The 18,364-nt window shown below is 40.4% G+C and overlaps 2 protein-coding genes across 12 annotated transcripts in view; one reads left to right on the forward strand and one right to left on the reverse strand.

Annotated features, from left to right (window-relative positions):
• The window catches only part of POLK (DNA polymerase kappa), a 66,398-nt gene extending 57,635 nt beyond the window's left edge, over positions 1-8,763 (reverse strand). For 2 of the 8 annotated variants that reach the window (XM_025437436.3, XM_025437435.3), the window contains exon 1: positions 7,010-8,001. The gene's annotated coding sequence lies outside the window, so the exon portion shown is untranslated. The other 6 variants (XM_025437430.3, XM_025437431.3, XM_035714337.2 and 3 more) reach the window with 6 other exon arrangements.
• The window catches only part of CERT1 (ceramide transporter 1), a 104,786-nt gene continuing 95,081 nt past the window's right edge, over positions 8,660-18,364 (forward strand). For all 4 annotated transcript variants that reach the window (XM_025437437.3, XM_049108371.1, XM_049108370.1 and 1 more), the window contains exons 1-2: positions 8,660-8,795; positions 14,055-14,189. In XM_025437437.3, the coding sequence (XP_025293222.1) occupies positions 8,700-8,795; positions 14,055-14,189 (231 nt within the window). In that variant the 5' untranslated portion in view covers positions 8,660-8,699. The remainder of the gene's footprint in view (positions 8,796-14,054; positions 14,190-18,364) is intronic.

Raw genomic sequence — 18,364 nt, forward strand, 5'->3', positions numbered from 1 at the left:
CCTGGGTGGCTCAGCGGTTGAGTGCCTGTCTTCGGCCCAGGGCGTGATCCTGGAGACCCCGGTTTGAGTCCCGCACCGGGCTCCCTGAATGGAGCCTGCTTCTCCCTCTGCCTGTGTCTCTGCCTCTCTCTCTCTCATGAATAAATAAAATCTTAAAAAAATAATTAAAATAATAAACAAGACTTGATCACACACAGACAAAAGTAACTGCACGCAGTGCATTAAGGTATCAATGAATCCCTCTCCCCACCCCATCCAGTTGTCCTTGAGTTAAAAATGTTAAAAATCAATACACAAGGGAATCCAAGACATATATGCAAAGTCACCTTAGGAATCAGAGTAACAGAATAAGACCTAGTGGTATAAGCACACTATAATAAAAATTGATGTTAATAAAAATGTTTTGATACAAATGGGAGTGTGGGTGGTTAGAAAAAAGAAGAAGGAAAAAAGAAAGGAAAATAATTATTGGCAGTGCTTACTTAAATATCCATCTCTGTAAGAGGATTAACCTAACAATGTCACTCATCATTTAGAATCATAATTACTCCCCTTGGCAGAAAACAAAAATATGAGATTAAGATGTAGGAAGAAGACATCAAGCCTAGATTTGAGACCAGAAAACAAAGAGCAATCACAGGGCCTGAAAAAATGTGAAAGAATTAGAGGCTTTTGGGATACTGAGGCAGGAAACAGAGCTGAAGTAAGAATTAAGAATAGGAATAGCAGAAGCTTCCCTTCTTTGCACCTATGAGTCAATTAAAACAGGATGGGAGGTTCCATTCCAAATTATTATTCTCCCAGCTTCTCACTATTTCTCATCTACTCCTTCCTCTGCTTCTCCCATCACTGCTGTAAATGACTGCCATGGCAGACAAGGAATAGAAAAGGCAAAATATTAACAGACAATAGTAATACACAAAGTAATGCAGGAGAAGGGGAGAAATGAGAAAGAACATAGTACCAGCATATGCAAAAAGGAGAGAGAAATTTTGCAGCTGTCTGGCTGTGGGATCATTCATATGTAAAGAATGTACATAATCTCATCAGATTAACTACAAAGATTTTATTTAACTAGATTTTATGACTGTTTTTGGTCTTTTTTTCTAAGTGCAAAAGTTTGTCCTATTATTCAAAAAATCTGGTAAGTCCTGTGAAAATGTGTTAAGGAAGCCTAATTCAAACTTGGGAAGCCATGAAGGGAGGACTATCATACACATACTACTTGTCAAAGCTTGCATAGTCCAGTTGGAAGAAAGATTTCCCCTTTGTCCAGCAATAGCAAATTGTCCTCACCAAAAATACAATTCAAAAAATTTGTTGACACTGCTCCTGGGCACTTTAAATTGCCCAAAGGACCATTTGAGGTCTCCTAAATGGTCTCTATTCAGCTCCCCATCTCATGAACACAAGTATGTCTTGGTAATATTTTCCCACTGGTTTGAAGCCTTTTTACATAGACAAGCTACTGCTTCTTCAATAGCTAAAATCCTATTGAAAAAAAAAATCCCTATCTGGAGAATCCACCCTGAGCTCCATAGTGTCTGGGGAACCCATTTTGCTGGTTAAATATTACAGCAAGTCTGTCCTGTTTGGGCAGTTCTACAGCATTTCCACTGCCATCCTCAGTGTTTAGAACTAGTCAAACCAGCAAACAGCATCATCAAAACTCAACTGGCAAATCTGTGGAAACTCTTGGCCAAAAGTATCGCTGACAGTCCTAAATCTCAGATCCACCCCTTTAGAATTCATATACTGTCACCTTTGAGATAATTTTATTTTTTTATTTTTAAAGATTTTACTTATTTATTCATGAGAGACACACACAGAGAGGCAGAGACACAGGCAGAGGGAGAAGCAGGCTCCTTGAAGGGAGCCCGATCCCAGAACTCCAGGATCACACCCTGAACCAAAGGCAGATGCTCAACGGCTGAGCTACCCAGGGATCCCCAAGATAATTTTATTTATTTTTTTTCCTTTGAGATAATTTTAAACTTTCTTTTTAAAAAGATTTTACTTATTTATTCATGAGAGAGACACACACACACAGAGGCAGAAACAGAGGCAGAGGGAGAAGCAGGCTCTATGCAGGGAGCCAGACACGGGACTCGATCTGGGGCTCCAGGATCATGCCCAGAGCCAAAGGCAGACGCTCAACCACTGAGCCACCCAGGTGTCCCTCACCTTTGAGAGAATGACTGGATGTTCTATACCTCTAGCTTCCACTTCTTTTGACCGGCACCTAATAAAGAGATATACTCCAGTATTGCAAAGGCCTAATTACATCCCTCAAAAATAATCATGCTCTAGTAGGCCAATCTTTTTTTTTTTTTTTTTAAATATTTATTTATTTATTTATGATAGACATAGAGAGAAAGAGAGGCAGAGATACAGGAGGAGGGAGAAGCAGGCTCCATGCTGGGAGCCTGACGCGGGACTCGATCCCGGGACTCCAGGATCGCGCCCTGGGCCAAAGGCAGGTGCCAAACTGCTGAGCCACCCAGGGATCCCCTAGTAGGCCAATCTTTTCACAGCACACTCCTGGGAGATGAAGCCCTCAAACTACACACTGCAACCTAGGGATTTCATTTCTTCGAAAAGATATCTCCAAAAAGACTCTCTTCAACCACATTGGAGAGGCCCTCATCAAGTGTTATGGAACAATCCTTGGGTCACTAAAGTCCAAAAGTTGACTCCTTGGATTCATGTGTCTCATCTAAAGAAAGCTCCAAAACCCTGACTAGAACTGCCTATCAACTACTGACCTCAAATTAAAGATTTCCAGGAAATAGAGCACAGGACATTGAAGCAGACAGCTTCCCTAAGATGACAGGATCAGGCCTGTATATTTTCTTCTTTCTGCTTTTTCTTATTTTTCTCCTTGTCTATCCTCATTTGAATTTCCCAATCCTTTGACAAAACCTTATTGATTGTTGGATCGGTCTACAGGAGTTGCAACCCTTTAGTCTTCCCATAGCAAACCTTTTCATCATCTCCAATGTGACCACTAACTATACCCATATCCCTCCAGATATTTCTTACATTCAAACTTCTATAACCAGGTTTTCCTATACTTTGAGCTCTCTCCTACCATAACTCTCAATGCAACCAACCATATTTATTCTACCTATATGGTTCCCTTTTTGCTCTACTACTTTAGGTCACTGTAACAAAACAAGCCCCCTCTATACACTCTTCAAGAATAAAGTCCACAGAACAGAATAAATTCTCCCTAATTATTCCCCAAACACCACAGTCACTTGGTTCAAAGGGTCAATTGAATAATCCCAACTAATAGCACCATTAATAATCAAACCCTTGCAGGAGTCTTATGTGCACCACCTGGTTTTATCTGTGCAGCAAGTGCGCTATTCAATGGGCCAATGAGTGTTTATACAGCTGGCAGGCTGGAGGCCAAGACATACTATGATTTCTAATTTGGCCCGTGGATCCACAATAAATCTGAAGCCTTTCATTAGTCCTCCCATTGGTCTTCCCCATCAAATCTTTATTGCCAACTTAAATGGGAACTCCCAGGAGGTATACATTACTCTGGATTTGTCTCCATCATAAGGGCACTTATTCCATTGGTGGGTGTTCATGCCAGGGGATGATTAGGAAACACTCTCTGGAACTGGGAAAACTCGCTGATTCCAGCACCGAGGCAATAGCAGTCCAACAATGATCACTTGTCTCACTGGCTAAAGTAGTTTTGGATAGTCATACAGCCCTTAATTACCTATGTGCTGAACAAGATGTTTATGCAATAGCAAACACCACCTGTTGCATATAGATAACTGCTTCCTCTGAAGCAGTAGAAAACCCCAAATTTATAAAATTAGGGAACAATTATATTGACTACAACAAATTCCGCCTGCAGATTGTCCACCTGACAATCTATGGTCTTCTGATCTCTTAGGCTGGTTATCTTTGGGCTTGGGCTCCTGGTTTAGCAGTACTACACAAACAGGGTCAATATCCTTCTCCACTTATTTTGTATACTAATTTTTAGGGTTTGTATCTGTTGCCTATCAAACCTTTGTAGAAATGGTGTACTCCAAAGGGTAATACTGGCACAATATTTCAAGATGATCTCCAACACTTGAAATCGTAAGATAAACTTTTGATGGGAAATGCCTAAAGAGTCTTCTATCCTATCCTCTCAATGGTTTCCAACCTGTGCATTTCCGTCCAACGTGGGACACGGCACCCAGAAAAGGTCCTGGCTGGCACCAAGGGACAAAAATGATTCTAATAAGAAACAGATGACCTCACTCTTGATCAGTACCGCTTTAAAGAAAGATCTTTATCAAAGCAAGTTAATGTGAAAATATATTAGGGAAACCTGAAGTAAAACTGGAGTGGGAGAGCCATGAAAGTAGGGCTCTCACAAACTTATCACTCATCTTAGCTTGCACAGTCCAGCAGGAAGAAAGAAGATGGCTTTTTGGTGCCAATAGCCAGCTGCCCTTGCTTACAACCAATGAGAAGCCACCACCACTTCAGCTGTCATTTACCTCCAATGAACTTTTGTCCAAAATAACCTCTCCCAACTTCCTCTTTTCCTCTATAAACGGAAGCTCTCTTCTGTTCTCTGGACTTGCCTATGGTTCACCATGGTTGGTTTGTCCCGAATTGCCATTCTTGAATAAACTCGAGTTCGCTAGCTGAATTGCTAACCTTTTTCTTTCAGAAAAATGACAAGCCTATAAAGTTTATTCATAGACTAGTATGCTTGGGTTGCTTATACTACATATGAATATATGTGTTAAGACCTAAGTGTAACTGAAAACCATTAATTTGGAAGATACACATGCCCGATGTTGATCTAGATAGGTAAAATACAATCTTTTTTTGTACCAACATAAAAGATTAACAGACTAAAGGGAGCAATCATCTCAATATTCCTATATTCTTTTTTTTTTAAAGGTTTTATTTATTTATTCATAGACACAGAGAGAGAGAGGCAGAGACACAGGCAGAGGGAGAAGCAGGCTTCATGCAGGGAGCCCGATGTGGGACTCGATCCCGGGTCTCCAGGATCACACCCCAGGCTGCAGGCGGCGCCAAACCGCTGCGCCACCGGGGCTGCCTAATATTCCTATATTCACTTTACACACTTAGTATATCCACTTTTGTGAATACACCTGCAAGGATATTTTATAATAATTATGTAATGTCACAAAAGATGAAAACATGCAAGTTTCTTGTAGCCTTTTACATTTCTGAAACTACTGTTTACATGTTCAGACATGGACATAGATGCACTCACCACTATACAAACGAATATCCATTTTTATATACTTATGCAAATATCCATTCACAAATATCCATTTGGCAGCACAATAGTTGGGATATATATAATAAAAAGTGACTAAACTAATAATGCTATTTATTAAATTAGTATTTATTAAACACACATCCAAATTCATAGGATTATTAAGGATGAAGCCAGCTATGATTTACACCCAGGGATTATCTGCTTGCTCACTCTGAACTCACATGAATCCCCATAGTGGCAATTCTTGAACAGGCCTCACAGGAATATTGAGAGAAGATAATATGATTGATTAGTATTCAAAACGGGGGTGGGGGGTGGGGGTGGGAGTGGAAAATGCATCCAAAGGGGGAAGCAGTACCAGTTAAATCGGAAAAGACAAAGAGACTGAAGAGTAGCTTTTACGTTTTTTTCCGAACTTCATTTTCATGACATGCTGAACGTCACAAACACAGTGATAAGTCATATAAAACGATCATTTTATATTATTTTGAATAGTTTATATGATAACTTGGTGGAAAGAGATCAGCAAACAAGGACAGTCCTCTTTTTAAAAAAATCCCCAAAGCCATTGTTTTAACTAAGAAGACCTGGGGTGGGGATCCCTGGGTGGCTCAGCGGTTTGGCGCCTGCCTTTGGCCCAGGGCGCCATCCTGGAGTCCCGCATCGGGCTCCCAGCGTGGAGCCTGCTTCTCCCTCTGCCTGTGTCTCTACCTCTCTCTCTCTGTGTCTATCATGAATGAATGAATAAATAAATAATCTTAAAAAAAAAAAAAAAAGACCTGGGGCAAGTGGCCTACAAAGATCCAGGATTAGATAACAGAGTAAAGAGAAAAGGCTTTGTCACTTTCAGGTGGTAGGAATAAAGGTTACCTTCTTTCAAACCCTAGTTCAGCTATTAAAGTTACATGTGTACCTTCCTTACATTGTTTTCTATTATAATCTCCTCCAAGGCAGAGCTCCCCTGCACCCCCTTTTTACTGTCTTAAAATTACCCAGTAATTGGCATAGTAACCTGCATAGAGTATATTTATTAAATTATTAACTGAAAGACTATAGTACATGAATGATACCGAATGCTTCCTATGCACTGAGCACATAGGGACTAAAGATAGAAAAAAGCAATGGAAAAAATGGATGAAAAAAACTTAAAATTCTTGCCCCTATGGAACTCACATTGTAGTGGAACAAAATAATGCATCCATTTAAACATTTATCATGGGATTTTCATATATATTAAATGATTTCTTTCTCAGAATGCCTCCTCCCTCAACCCTAGTTAAAAACAGACCACTACAAGTAAGCAATTTCCTACAAAGTGGAAACCTCGGAGATAGAAGTGCTGGTGACTGCACCCACACACAACTTAGAAATGCAGAGAAGGTAACAGAAAGTCCGTTTTCGATATAAACATATACTATGCTCCCCGGATGCTAAATCGCATTATTAGGTGGATTTCTCAACAATTCACAATCATTTCCTTAAGGTTAATGTCCTTTAAAACCTAGAGCTCAAAGAATCAAACATTAAATTTAACCATATAAGGTAATCAAAGGGAAAATAAAACTTGTTACAGTATTGAAAATTCTAAAGACATAATTTAGTAATTCAATAAGGAAAATATCCTAAGTGGATTTTTTTCTTTTATCTCTTTTGAATGACAACCTTGGGGTTAGGTGTTAACATGCTGTCAAAGTATTTTCAAAAGCATTATTTCAAGGTTTTATTCACCTGAATGACTTTCAATTATGAATTACTACTTGATTTCACAACGGGAAAGTGATCTGTAACTTATTTACGGCGGATTCAGCATCTCTAAGCCTCGATCTAGGGGAACGAAAGGACATCAATCACAGGCACTTCTCATTCCTGTTTTTCCTGGATCCCAGTTAGGGCGGCCTCTGTCGCTAGGAGTCACACTTCTGGCCACTTTGCCTTCTCCATTCTCAAAAATTTCAGTCGTTTTCCAGCCACTGCAGGATGCGGGTACTGCTTCTCACGTTTAATAACGAATTTTGTGGTTGGCGATTATTAGGAAATCGACAATAGGTGAAAGAAGCAAACAAAAACTGAAGTCACAAAATTACAGGCCTCACAATAAAAATCGTCCCTATCGTTTACGCACCGACTACTGGGCCTTGCACCCATCGCCTCATCTCTTCTCGGGTCGCTCGGCACCTCAGGCTCGCCCCGCGGCCCGGCCGCCCTCAGAGCGACGACGTCCGTGGAGTTGGCGACCGGGCTTCGGGGGCGTTTTGGCCCACAACGTGAAGCAAACCCCAGACTACCATTTCACATTCTCACTTTACTTTAAAAACTCTTCAAACGTCGTTTATTCTCTGATATCTTCAAAATTACTCTCCACAAAATGAACGCTCGGAATCTAACAAATGCAAAGCGCTTGCCCCGGTGAAGCGCGGCACGCACCGAGTGTGAGGCGCGAGATAGGAGACCTTCGGCGGGGGGCGGCCGGGTCACCAGCGAGGTCGCAGATCCGCCCGGCGCGGCGGAGCCCGCCCGCACCCCCGGAAGCCGCGCGGCGTTCCCGGGCCTTAGCAGGCGGCCGCGGAGGGCGAGCCCGGGTCCCCCCCCAGCCGGCGCAGCTTCGTCATAAACACGCCAGGAAGAGACAAGAAGCGCGGCCGCGGGGAAGGATCATACAACCGGTAGACGAAGCCCACCCGCCACTGGACCGGTCCCCCAGGCGACAGCCTTCGGGGCGCCAACACTCACCGGTGGCCTCAGGATCGCGACTACAACTCCCAGAAGGCCGCGCGCCCGACGCAGCAGCGCCCCTCCCAGAATGCAGCGGGGCGGGGGCCCCGTCCCTCCTCCCTTGTCCGCTCCGCCCGCCTCTCCGCCCTGCGTACCCGGGGGGGACCCGAGGTAGGGTGCGGGAGGGGACCGCCGGCCCTCGGCGTGCTCCGTCAGACGTCGGAGGGGGCGGGGGAGGGGGACGGGGCGGGGGAGCAGGGGAGGACGGAGGGGAGGGGACAGGGGAGGGGTGGGTAAATAGTGGGCCAGGCAGGAAGATGGCGGCCGCAGCGGAGGTGTGAGTGGAGCGGGGCTCTGGCTGGGCTTTCTCTTCCCGTCTTTCCTGTTCCTTTTCTGTTGGAGGCCGGCACCGAAGGGGCTGCGTTCGGGTGGTGGCGCCGGGCGCAGCGCAGGGGCCACGGCGGCGGCCGACGGCTGGAAGGGCAGGCTTCCCTCGCCGCTCGTCCTCCTTCCCCGGTCCGCTCGGTGTCAGGCGCGGCGGCGGCGGCGCGGCGGCCGGACTTCGTGCCCCCTGCGGCCCCCCCCCGCGCCGGAGCGGGCACTCCTCCCTTCCCCGCCCCCCGGGCCCTCACCCCGGCTCCTGGGCGCTTCCTCCGGCGCGGCTCGGGGAGCGGGGGCTGGTCTCCCGCTCGGCTGTCGCGCCTCCATGTCGGATAACCAGAGCTGGAACTCGTCGGGCTCGGAGGAGGATCCGGAGACGGAGTCCGGGCCGCCCGTGGAGCGCTGCGGAGTCCTCAGCAAGGTGAGCCGCCCGTGAGGACCGGGGGCCAGCGGCTCAGCCCTCACCTGCCGCGAGGCGAGGCGAGGCGAGGCGAGGCGCGGCGCCGCGCCGAGGGCGTGGGGTGGGGTGGGGCCGGGCTGCCCCGGGGTGCGGGGGTGCGGGTGCGCGGAGGAGGGGCTCGGTGGCGGCGGCGAGCGCTAGGGAGGCTTCGGCTCAGGAGCTGGACTCGGCACGTCCGTCGGGCGCGGGAACCGGGCTGGGCGGCAGAGCTGTGGGAGCTTGCCCGCCGGCGGTGGGGAGGGGTCTCAGGGACACTTCGGTGCTGCTCTCCGCAGTCTTTCCCCCAGTTCAAAAGAGAGCTGTTGGCTTGTCACGTGACGGGTGCAAGAAACACACGGTAACAGGAACAGATCGGAGCAGAGGCTGACCTTTAGTCCAGGAAGAAGAGCGCTGTTAATAATAAAATATTCTTGCCGTCACAGGGCCAGAGTGAGGAAAACCCTTCTTACCTTTCCTGAAGGTTTAAAGAAAACACCCTTTTTCAAAATTTTAGCAAAGCACATAGTTGTAGGACTGGCTGTGAAGGCTAATTAGTTAAAATGGATGAGGCCCTTTTTTAAGAGAAGATGGGTGATTTATTTCTTTTGATAGTACATGGTTTGGGGCTTGTTTGTTCGTTTAGAGTTTTAGCTAAGAGAGGATTCCACATTCTCCTTTTTTACTTCCTTGTTCCTTTCTGTTAAAATTTTAGAAATGGCCAGTCCTTCAGCAAGCTGGTCATAAGATTCGAGATCATGTGCAGCCACTGGCTATTAAGAAACCACCCTGCTTCCAGTACATGTACTTTGGCTAAGCATTTGGATCTTTATTGTGGAGTTGTTTCATATTAGGTTTTCCTGTTATCTATTCAAGGCTGGTGAGAAAGGCGTTAGGTAAAACATAAGTGCCACAACCAAGACCTGCGAGTGTTAACGTTTATTTACACAGAAGAATCATGATGTGTGTTGATACTGGGATCATTGGAATTTCAGTGAAAGGCTTTCCGTAAAGCGAAGGTCGAAGCTCCCTCGGGTTCCTTTAGATTAAATGTGTCTTGTAGTTTTGGAGTCTGTGTTGAACACTTTGTGTCGTAGGTATACGTTTTCAGGTGGAATTTCAAGTGTGTTCTTCTTAATTCTGATAGACTGATCACTTTTCTCATTAAATGAGAAGTAAACATACAAATTAGTATTCTGGTGGTGCTGAGTATTTTACAAAATAGGCTGACCTTTTGACCTACTTGATATTACTATTTTGGAGGGTTGAGGAGTGACTAGTGGAAAGAGTCCTCAGTGCCCTGAGTATTCATGGTTTGCAGAGCAGTATAGTAGAGACAATGTTCTATGACAAAGTATGGAAAATCATCTCCTTGATATTTAAATGTCAAGAAATGTACTTTTTGATCGATTCTATGATGGTTGAATAACTTTTATGTTGCTGCATACATAGAATTAACAGGAATAGTTTTTGGTATTTTGTTAACAGCAATGAAGGAAATTCCCCTGAAATATAACAGTGCATTGTTATACATAATGATTTCTGGAAGCTTTTTAATCAAGAATATTTTATATTGAATCCATGTTTTAAAATTTAAAGTACATATATATTTTGATCTGTTTGTATTCACCTGGTAATTTATACAAGAGTTAAAACTCAGCCTCTGTTCTTTTTCTTCAATTGAGTAATGTAGATAAGTCTCAGTACTAATGTGTTTTGTTTCTGCCCGTCCAAAACGGACTGAATTTGGAATGGGGGGAGGTGATAAACTTACTAGAAATATACCGGTCCAAAAAAAGGAAAGTTGTTTTTTCCTATATGGTAATTTAAAATACATGGAAATACCTATGAAGCATATTTTCTGTGGAATCACTTCTTAAGCATGGAAGTTCCACAAATTCTGGATAGACAATAATTCTAGGTGATTGATAACAAATATCAGGATGGATATTGATGGGAAGAGAGTCATGCCTTGGTGGGACTTGAGAACAACTAAATCTGGATAAAATAAATCTCAACAAGTTTCTTGTGGATTCTCTCCATCCTTCAAGGTTTACCTTATCTTGTATTTCTCCGCACACCTGTTAGCTGAAATTCTGTCTTTAGAGTTCTTTTTTTTTTTTTTTAAGGTATTATATATTTATTTGAGAGAGCGAGAGAGACCGCATGAGCAGGGGGAGTGGCAGAGGGAGAGGGAGAAGCAAACTCCCCACTGAGCAGGGAGCCTGACATGATGTTCCATCCCAGGATCCTGGAATCATGACCTGAGCCTAAGGCAGCTGCTTAACAAACTGAGCCACCCAGGTGCCCCCATCTTTAAAGCTTGTTTAAAACACTATTCTTACTGTGAAGCCTTTTCTTATTTTGCCAATCATTCCATAGTGCCTTCCTTTAAGTTCCCATAGTATTTTATTCGTAACTTGTTCTGAATCTTACTCTAAATGTATTGTTTTCCTTTTGAAATTATGCTTGCTGGACTATTGGGAACAGAAATCTTTGATTCTGCTTCTGTGTTTAGCATATTGCTTTATCTCTGTTAGATAGAGGGAATAGAGGGAATGTTATGAGAAAGGCAAAAATCTGCCTTCTAGGAGAAGCTAACATTTACTGAATAAAGGTCTGGAAGTTTATGTAACTTATTGGGTCCTCTATAAGAAAAAAATATGGGAACGCCTGGGTGGCTCAGCAGTTGAGTGCCTGCCTCCCTTTCGGCTCAGGGAGTGATCCTGGGGTCCCGGGATCAGGTCTCGCATCGGGCTCCCTACATGGAGCCTGCTTCTCCCTCTACCTGTGTCTCTGCCTCTATCTCTCTTTCTCTCTCTCTCTGTCTCTCATGAATAAATAAAATCTTTAAAAATATATATAAAATTATAGACACAATTGTCGGTACCCATTCTATCACTTTGCAAGAGGTCTGTTCTAGTGAACTGCAACTGAAGGTTAAACTTCATTGGTTCTGCATAACTCTGTCCTCAACTGAGAAAATACTATGTGCCTGGCAGTCTTCTAAATCTATCCTTTTTTAATCTTGACAACTTTAAAAGTTGGAGTTTGACAGAGAAACAGAGAATAAGTCACTTGACCACAGTCACACAGTTACTAGTCCTCTGAGGGGCAGTAATTGGAAATGAGATAGGATTAAGATCTGGAGATCCGAGAAGTTTGTGTTACAGGCAATGAGGAATTGTCCGTGTAAATTTTGGAGCTAGAGATTCAGTGAGATTACTATGTAAGATAAGTAAGCCAATGTGCTTAATAAGTAAATAAGATTATGTAAATTATGAAAGAAAATGCAGAAGATACTAGAGGTAAGGTGGTTAAGCCTTCTCAGTAGTCTAGTAACCTGATAATTTGATTGGATTAATTGAAAATAGAGAACAGTCAAATTTAAGGGCTTAATATGAAGGAAAGATGAATAGGAGTTGATGACAGGCTATAAAGATTGAAAGGAACAGTATCTTTTATAAATATAGTAGAAGTATTCATGATTGTTTTTCAGCCATTCAAATGACAAGCAAAGAAAGTAAAGCTTGGAAAAGTTAACTTGTCAAAACTCGTTACACAACTAATGGCGTTTTCTCGTGTGAAGGATGGTTTGATGTTTTTGAGAGACTTACCTGATTTTGTATGCACTAACTACTCTGTCCATACAATACAGGAACACTCAGCCAGGTCTGAATCTGAATGACTGCAGAAATACCAGTATAGCAAAAGAAATAGGAACATAGGGAGCCAAGTACACCTTAGAGGAGGAGATGAATTCAGTTTTGTATGTAACCATCATTGTTTGAGTCAAGGTGTAAGTGGTGGTAAGTTAAGGGAGTTAGAAATAAGGAAATGGGGGCGCCTGGGTGCTCAGTCGAGCCTCTGCCTTCGGCTCCGGTCATGAACCCCGGTGTCCTGGGATGGAGCCCCGGTCCTGGGGTGGAGCCCCACATTGGCCTCCCTGCCCAGTGGGGAGCCTGTTTCTCCCTCTCCCCTACTCTTGTGCTCTCTCAGTCAATATCTCTGTATCTTTCTCTCAAATAAATAAATAAAATCTTGTGAAAGAAAGAAAGAAAGGAAGGAAGGAAGAAAAGAAAGAAGAAAATGGTGATTAGTGAGCTCTTAGAAAAGAAAGTTAAATTGCCAGCATGGATGAGCTCTCAGGGAGGGGTTATAATGATGGGTCTTTGAAGATTTAAGAGCTGAACTGTCTTAAACGTGCTGAGTAGGGAATAGAAAAGTAAAGATTTCTCAATGGGTACAGAGCATGAGCCAGTGCAGTATATTTTTGAAAATCCATTTTGAATTAGTTTTTGGCAGATAATGTTGGAATTAGATAGTTTTTGGAATTGTCTATACATACATAAAACCCCAAGAGCATAAAAATATGCGAAATCAAAAATTCCAATAGAGGTTACATTTCTGCCTTTGCAAGTTAATTGATTGTGATCTGCAACGTGTAACAAGACTTCAGCAACACAGAAACCATTTATAGGCACTGGAAACCGATAATCCAAGTATGTTTTTGAAAACCATTTTTTTTTATAGTTATGTAGTTACTGTTGGATTTAAAAAATAGATCTTAAAAGAAACTTGGAAAATGAATTAACTTTTAAATATGTAGTATTGAGTTCTTTTTTGTTTTTGTTTTTTTTGTTTGTTTGTTTTTGTAGTATTGAGTTCTGAGGAGTAAAAAGTAAAGTTGATGTAGACTTATTAAACATTAAGGGTCTAGTACTTTTGCTTGGATGTAGTTAAAAATACGTGTTCATATAGGAACAACTTAAAAGTAAAATTTTGCCATGATTAGCTTCATACTTCTTATGTTTTCAAAGCTTTATGCAATACCTGCCTTAGAGAATGAGAGGCTATATAAGCAAACTTACTTTCCTATTGAATATGTTAATTATGGCAGGGACCAAAACAATCTAAGGGTCATGAAGTTGGTGAGAAAAGAGTGAACACACACACAAAAAAAGCAGAATTTTTAACTGAAATCTGCTCCTGTTTTATTCCTCAATTGTTAAAGGGAAGAAAATGTATTATTTTGTAAAAACTGAAAATTATACAATCTAGAAAATCTCAGCTTCTCATTTTTTATAATCATTTTTACTGTTTATAATTAAGTCAGAACTTTCCACATTTTGGTTTTAAAATTAGATTGATAGCTGTTTCAGAAAGTTTGGATTTCTAAAATACTGACTTTTATATTTTGTTTTCCTTTTCCCTCCCCGCCACCCCCCCCCCCCTTACCTCCAGTGGACAAACTACATTCATGGGTGGCAGGACCGTTGGGTAGTTTTAAAAAATAATACTCTGAGTTACTACAAATCTGAAGACGAGACAGAGTATGGCTGCAGAGGATCCATCTGTCTTAGCAAGGCTGTCATCACAGTAAGTTCCTCTTCTTCCTTCAACAAGTATTTATTGAGCATCAGCTATGTACTAGGAACTTGGGATAGATCTGTGAATAAGAGAGATAAAGATCTTTGCCTTTGTGCAGTATAGAGTCCAGTATTTCTTTCCCTAAAGCTATTTTAGAGTGTTTATTGCTAGATATTATTTTATAAAGACAGTATTTATCTAGTTATAGTAAGTAAGCTCTTAATAGATTCAGAGAAAAAAGGTATTTGAAGACTTCATATCTGATGAGATCAGGACAGTTATTTGGCAGGTTACTGAAAAAGCAGAAAACTAAAAAAAATGTATCTTAACATTTAAAAACTTTAACTTAAAATATATAAATCTGTATTCATTGCCAACTTTTTGATGTAATGCTAACACCATCTCTTTGAACGTGCAATTGAGAGAAGTTGTTCTTGTAAACTATGTCCATGATGCATGATTTGCAGTTTCCAGTTTTGATTTCTCTAAAGTGGAATAAAAGCTAAAGATAGTTTTGAAAAACCCTAAGTATAGGTTTTTCTGACTTTTTTATGTTTTCCTTAATATTTTACAGATGTTTCACCTTTGTCTAATTCAATACCTTTTTAAAGAATGACTCACTTTTATTGAGTCATTCTACTTAGTTTGCATTCAGTTTAGTTTACATAGAAACAATCCTTTTTGCACTTGTATTCTGTAGATGTACGTAATATTAATTATGTAAAGACCGCCACGGGTAAACTGGCATAAACAGGGTTGGGAACCACCAACTGATTTGTTAAACATAACCTGTGGGATCAGAAGTGGCTAAATATACTAAAAATAGCATGCAAGTTGAGAGTACTCAGTGTGCCATGGCATATTTAATGAAAGAACAAAAAAGGTGTTGGCTAAAGCAGGTCAGTTAAATGGAGGTCAATTAAGGGTGCTCTTGTACTGAAAATCTGGAAATGGGTATGTTAAAACCTAATCATAGATTTTACTGATGCAGTCATAGAGAATTCACATTACGAAAGAAATTATATTGCTTGTAAAAGTAAAAAGTATACTTTAAATCTGTGTTGATTTCTTAATCTGAGTTACATAGGTTTATGTTACACATTTGAGGAAAATCTTACCGTATTTTCCTTTTTTTTTTTTTCGTACATTCTGCCCCTTATGTATATTCAGAGTTTGGAAAAACACATAGTTGAATATTGAGTTGGAAAAACTTGCAGAGGAATTGTTTGTAAGTGTTAAGAATGAAACTTCTACTCTCTATTTTTGAGATCAGTTTTAAATAAATATTAATTTAAAAAAATTTTAAAGAAAGTTTGAACATAAAAGCTCAGTATTTTTTTTGACTTGTATATTGTACATTATGGTGCATCTTGAATTTGTGTATAGTTTTGTATTTGGGGGTTTTATTTCCCTTGAGATAGATCATTATGCTAGAGGACAGAATAGTGAATAGGAACATGTTTTATAATCTTGAAGTGTCTGTCTTTGATTCTTCATTTCCTTCCTTTTGCATATCGTCAGATGCTTTTTAGTTACTATGTTTGACTCTTGAAAATATGTTGTTGGTTGATGTGAAAATGGGGTGAATGAAATTTTTATTGTTTACTAAATAGTATTCCTAGAGTACTGTTATGTTATTTTCATTTATTTATTTATTTATTCATTCATGAGAGAGAGAGAGAGGCAGAGGCAGAGACACAGGTAGAGGGAGAAGCAGGCTCCATGCAGGGAGCCTGATGCGGGACTCAGTCCGGGGTCCCCAGGATCACGCCCTGGGCCAAAGGCAGGCCCCAAACCGCTGAGCCACCCAGGGATCTCCAAATTTTTGTATACTCTTATTGACCTTTTCCTTTCTGGCTTCTGCATTTAGTTATGTTTAGATACTATTTCCCACTTCAAAAACTATAATAGCTATGTTTTCATCTAAAATTTACATGTAATTCTTATTCCTGTAGGAGTTAGTCTAAGAAGTGATGTGGGAATTTAGCTTTTTATTGTTTATCAAATGACTGTGTATTCTGTAGCCATTAATTAAATAATTTAGCTTTTCTCTATTGGCTTCAAATGCCATCTTCATTATATATTGCTTTCCTGCATGTATTTGAGATTGTTTTTGCCCGGTCTTCTGTTAACTTGGTTTGTGTATTCCTTTTCTTTGTAGCATGTTTAAAATTATATTACTAATATTTCATCAACGAACATTTCATGATCTTTTCATGAAGATAAAAGAAGTGGTTTCTTTGCATTTACTGAGCTAAGATGTTTTGGGAATTAGGTAGGTAGAGGTATTTGGTACAATGAAAGTAGTAATGTCTTTTGAATTGGTTTGCCAAGTGTCTGTAGTCCTAGCTCACCTTAGGTATCTGGCTTTGTGTACCTGAAACTGTAGGACTTCTTTAATTACCAAATGAATGGAATTCCTATTATTCTTGTAGGTTGGCTATTTGGAGATATATCCACCAGTTTCATGATTTAATATTTTCAGAAGGAAAACTGCAAGGTAATGAAAATGTTGTTAGATTTTTAAAAATTAAAAATTACTCTTAGGTAAGTAGGGGTTGAAGGAGAAGTTGGAAGATCCTGGCAAAATTAAAGAAGCTAATAGAGATCGTAAAAGCAAAGGAGAGAAGTGTTCAAAACTAAAGAAAACTATAAAACCAAACAAAAAATTTTTAAAGTGCCAAATAAAGACTAATCAGATCCAAAAGGTTTTTAAGGTGGAATTATAGTAAGAAATTATGGTACAGAATAATGTTCAGCAAATTGGATATCTCCCAAATGAGTAGTGTGCCATAAATAATCATTATACAAGGAACTCTAATGAGAAATTTAAGGAGTTGTCCTTTTATCAAGTACATGATTTTGCTATATTGAACTGGCAGAAAGAGGAAGGTATATGCAACAAGTAAAAAAGCATTAGATAGGTACTAGTTGATAATTCTCATTTGAGGAGCATTTGCCAATGAATTTCTGAAGAAATTAGAATCTTAGACTACTAAGATTTATGCTTTGAAAAACTAGTATCTGTTAGTTCTTTTGTAAATACTATCTTCTATCTTTAGATACCTTGAATGTAACTCGAATAATATAACTTAAATAATTCAAATATAATAAGTATTTAAAATATTTGGTAAAAGTTTCTATAAGTGGAAAAATATAAAAAAGGATACTTGTTGAAATGTAGGACCCAGAATGTTGAAATAATTTACTCAAAACTCTACAATTACAGAATATAATTAGTTTGCTAGGCTTACCATAACAAAGTACCATATACTGGGTGGCTTAAACAAAAATTTATTGTCTCAGATCTGGAGACTAAAAGTCAGATCACGGTGTAATCAGGGTTAGTTCCTTCTGTTGCTTTTGGTGGTCTGCCGGCAATCTGACATTCTGGTGCTTATAGATGGATTACTCCGATGTTTGCATTCTTGTTCACATAACGTTCTCTCCATGGGCATATTCATATCCGAATTTCCCGAATTTTTCGTAAGGACACCAGTCATATTGAATTAGGGGTCTGTTCTATTCCAGTGTGACCTCATCCTAACTAATTACGTCTCTGTTTCCCTGTTTCCAAATAAAGTCACAATCTGAGGTATGCAGGATTAAGTCTTCAGCATATATACGTTTTGAGCACATAATTCAACCCATAACACTAAATATCTGAGTTAGGACTACAACCCAAGTCTCCTGATTCTCATCTGGTGTTATCACACGTCACTGAGCATAGGAAAAAAAAAATAATACATTTTATTTTGTGTAAGACTTGCAAGAACATGCCTGTTAAATATTTATGAAGCCATTCTTTAAGATTTGTAATTTACTATTATTGCCTTCTGTTAAGTCTCCAATAAATATAGTCTGCATTTTAGCATTGAAGTTTTCATAAAGTAAGAAATATACATAATTTTCTAGATTTGCCTGCTTAAAACAGTTAGCAAGAGGCTTATTTTCTTAGTTTTCCTGAAGGTCTTTTAAGCTTCACATACACTAGTTTTTATTTAGTATTTTTATTTAGCATTATATCTTAATTTCCAAAATGCTTAACATTTCATACATGGGCTCTGAAGTCAACCCTGGGCATCTAGACTCTACCACCAGAGGTACCTTTGGCTAGATTACTAACTTTCTCTGAGTTTCACCTTCCTTAACTGGTTAACAATGGGGGATGTCTTGAAGTATGA

Source organism: Canis lupus, chromosome 3, assembly GCF_003254725.2.
Source record: "Canis lupus dingo isolate Sandy chromosome 3, ASM325472v2, whole genome shotgun sequence".
Taxonomy (NCBI): Eukaryota; Metazoa; Chordata; class Mammalia; order Carnivora; family Canidae; genus Canis; species Canis lupus.